The sequence below is a fragment of the Pinus tabuliformis genome, chromosome 2_1 (assembly GCF_031772625.1).
Source record: "Pinus tabuliformis cultivar Carrire ecotype Pingquan chromosome 2_1, CPIR1, whole genome shotgun sequence".
Lineage (NCBI taxonomy): Eukaryota > Viridiplantae > Streptophyta > Pinopsida > Pinales > Pinaceae > Pinus > Pinus tabuliformis.
In genome coordinates this window covers 678,246,509-678,249,185 of record NC_142299.1, presented here as the reverse complement: position 1 = coordinate 678,249,185, position 2,677 = coordinate 678,246,509, and the positions used below count along the sequence as shown (strand labels likewise).

General features: G+C 39.3%; 1 protein-coding gene across 1 annotated transcript; it reads right to left on the bottom strand.

Annotated features, from left to right (window-relative positions):
- Nucleotides 1-691: 691 nt before the first annotated feature.
- LOC149202429 (uncharacterized) lies at nt 692-2,349 on the bottom strand. The gene is made up of 2 exons (XM_089399988.1): nt 2,144-2,349; nt 692-2,040 (listed from the first exon to the last, which is right to left on the bottom strand). Exons 1-2 carry the CDS (start codon nt 2,328-2,330, stop codon nt 1,028-1,030), a joined length of 1,200 nt encoding a protein of 399 aa, XP_089256114.1. The 5' UTR covers nt 2,331-2,349; the 3' UTR covers nt 692-1,027.
- Between the last annotated feature and the right edge of the window lie 328 nt (nt 2,350-2,677).

The following is a 2,677-nucleotide window of genomic DNA, read 5'->3' as shown; positions in this document are numbered from 1 at the left end:
ACTACGTGAGGGACACATAAGATCTAATTTATCGGAGAGTTAAAAAAAATCATTGTGAATAAGTTATTATATATTTTTGGGAGTTATAATTTCAAGAGATCTATAAGTGATCAGTAGTTTAATAAGGTTGTAATTTTATTTGTAAATAATAAAAAATTTGACAAATTTTATAAAATGTTTATCTAAAATTTGGGAAACATGGATTATAGTTATCAAGTTTTAGTATTTTGAGTGTTATAAAGGTTTTTGATGTGGTGAATTTATTTCTACTATAAAAAAATTCAAACACTCATATGATTAGATTTTTTGAAAAAAAAAAAAACGAAATTCATTTAAAAAATTATTCTATTAAAAACACCTTCCAACAAAAAAATTATGCCCAATTTAAACTAAATACTCTGATGATAAAAAGAATCTGATAAGAAAGTGGTTTCTCCTCAAATATGGTTAAAAAAATTATACCCATAAAAATTGTGATAAAGTAATCTTATAATTTTTCAAATTAAAATTCTTATCTTGATTAGCAAGTCCTTTTTTTTTCACTTTCTATTATTGGTTTTATCACTAAAAAATTAATAATAAAAACATTTTATAAATGGAATAGATGGCTTATAAATGCTTATGGGGTGTAGTCCAATACTGTTAGCCTTGATGATGTAAACAATGAAATTTAAAATTCAAATTATTAATATATAAAATCAACCAAAAAAAATTGTACAGCATTAGTCATTATTAAACACCGATTTGTACAACATTTGCGTTGAAAATGAATTCAGCGCAGCAAATGAACATTCATTACTATGGAAAACATGGCTATACCGTGATTTTATTGCTAAACACAATAATGATTGCGCCAACAAATACATATTCAACTACTATCTTTGAAAAGCTACCTAGAGCCCAACGGTCGCCTAACACCAAACCTTTATCCGCAAACAAAGAACGAGCGATGTGTACGCACCAAACAATAAAAATAATATCTATAGATCAAAGAATACCGCGGAAACCTGAAAAATCAGGCGCTATTCTAGTGACTAGGAGGTGGTGGAGTGAGAAATGGGATCGGCGGGAATTGGAAGTTTGGAGTTTGTGGGATTTGAGGAACCTGTGGGAAAGGAGGAGTGCCTGGAATGGTCGGTTTTGGAAATGGAGGGAAACTCAACTGAGGTAGAGGAGGAGTTTTGGGCAGAGGAGGTACACTCAACTGAGGCAGCGGAGAGATTTTTGGGAGAGGGGGTGCACTTGGCAATGGAGACGTTTTGGGTAGAGGAGGTACGCTCAACTGTGGGGGCGGAGAGATTTTGGGTAGAGGAGGAGCGCTTGGCAGTGGAGACATTTTGGGAAGAGGGGGTACACTGAACTGCGGGAGCGGAGAGATTTTGGGGAGAGGAGGAGCACTTGGCAATGGAGAGATTTTGGGGAGAGGAGGCACGCTGAACTGAGGCAGCGGAGAGATTTTGGGGAGAGGAGGAGCACTTGGCAACGGAGACATTTTGGGGAGGGGAGGAATACTTGGCAGCGGAGGAGTTTTGGGGAGAGGAGGAATACTTGGCAGCGGAGGAGTTTTGGGGAGGGGTGGAACACTGGGCAGTGGAGGAATAGTGAACTTGGGAAGAGGAGGAACACTCGGAAGGCTAGCAGGTGGCAACGAAGGGATTGTGGGCGTCTGTTGGCCTGCTTTCGAAGACTGGTCAACATCCTCAGCCATTGCACGACCACGGATCACTGATAACAAATCTTCGGAATAACAGGATGGAGGCACGCTTTCATGCCGGTAGCTAAACAAGCCTGCACTGTACGTGACAACTCCATTGGAAGCCGACTGTAACGTAAGCTTTGAGGGTGCAGCTGTCGAGGGAATATTGCAGGAGTCGTAAGGGCTGTTGCGAGGCTTCACCCAACAATTATTCAATTGATCAGCAGACTGAAAAATGTCGGAGGGGAGCTCCACCCTGAATTCTCCATTTTCGTCCGTTTTTCCGAGAAAGGATATTGTCATCATCTTCCTGTTAAGCTCACATTCCACAGCTATCGAAGCACCTGTTCATTCATCAAAAGGTGGAACGAACTATTCATGATGAGTATGTTTACGATACTTTCGTATAAAAAATAAAAGGAATATTAGAATGACATAACATGATACCAGATATAACGTAGCCATTTTCAGAAAGCCTGTCGTCGAGGCATGTATCACAGAACACTTTGCCCACAACCCCGATAGAGGAGGCCTTCCCTTGGTTTGCATAAGTAGTGGCACCAGCCAAGGAGAAGTAGGTTAAGAGAAAAGCGAGAACAGCAATTGATGTTACAGGAATTTCAATGGACGCCATGATACTTGAGGATACTCGATATGTGCTCAACTATGTTGTTTCTGCAGGAGGTGTGGGTTATATATAGTGGCATATTGGGCTCCGCAGTTTCATTGCTTGTTCAACTGTCCATGTAAAATAGATACGAGAACAGTTGGGCAGTACATACCTAATTTCCTATTTATTGGTTGATCACCAACCTAACGAAATGTCATATAGTTTTACATGGTTTTATCTGCAGAGTACAGAAAATGACATGAAATTACGCGTTGTATCTTCGTGTTGGGATTTGCATAACCGAAATTTCAATTGTGGTGTGCCCATCATTATAATATTGCAAATTTAATTCTATTTCCACGTTGCCCGAG

Bases quoted from the DNA above. Each gene is read 5' to 3' on its own strand.
- LOC149202429 (XM_089399988.1), bottom strand. From the start codon at position 2,330: ATGGCGTCCATTGAAATTCCTGTAACATCAATTGCTGTTCTCGCTTTT. The intron at 2,041-2,143 runs GTATCATGTTAT...ATGAATGAACAG, and splicing joins AAATGGCTACGTTATATCTG to GTGCTTCGATAGCTGTGGAA.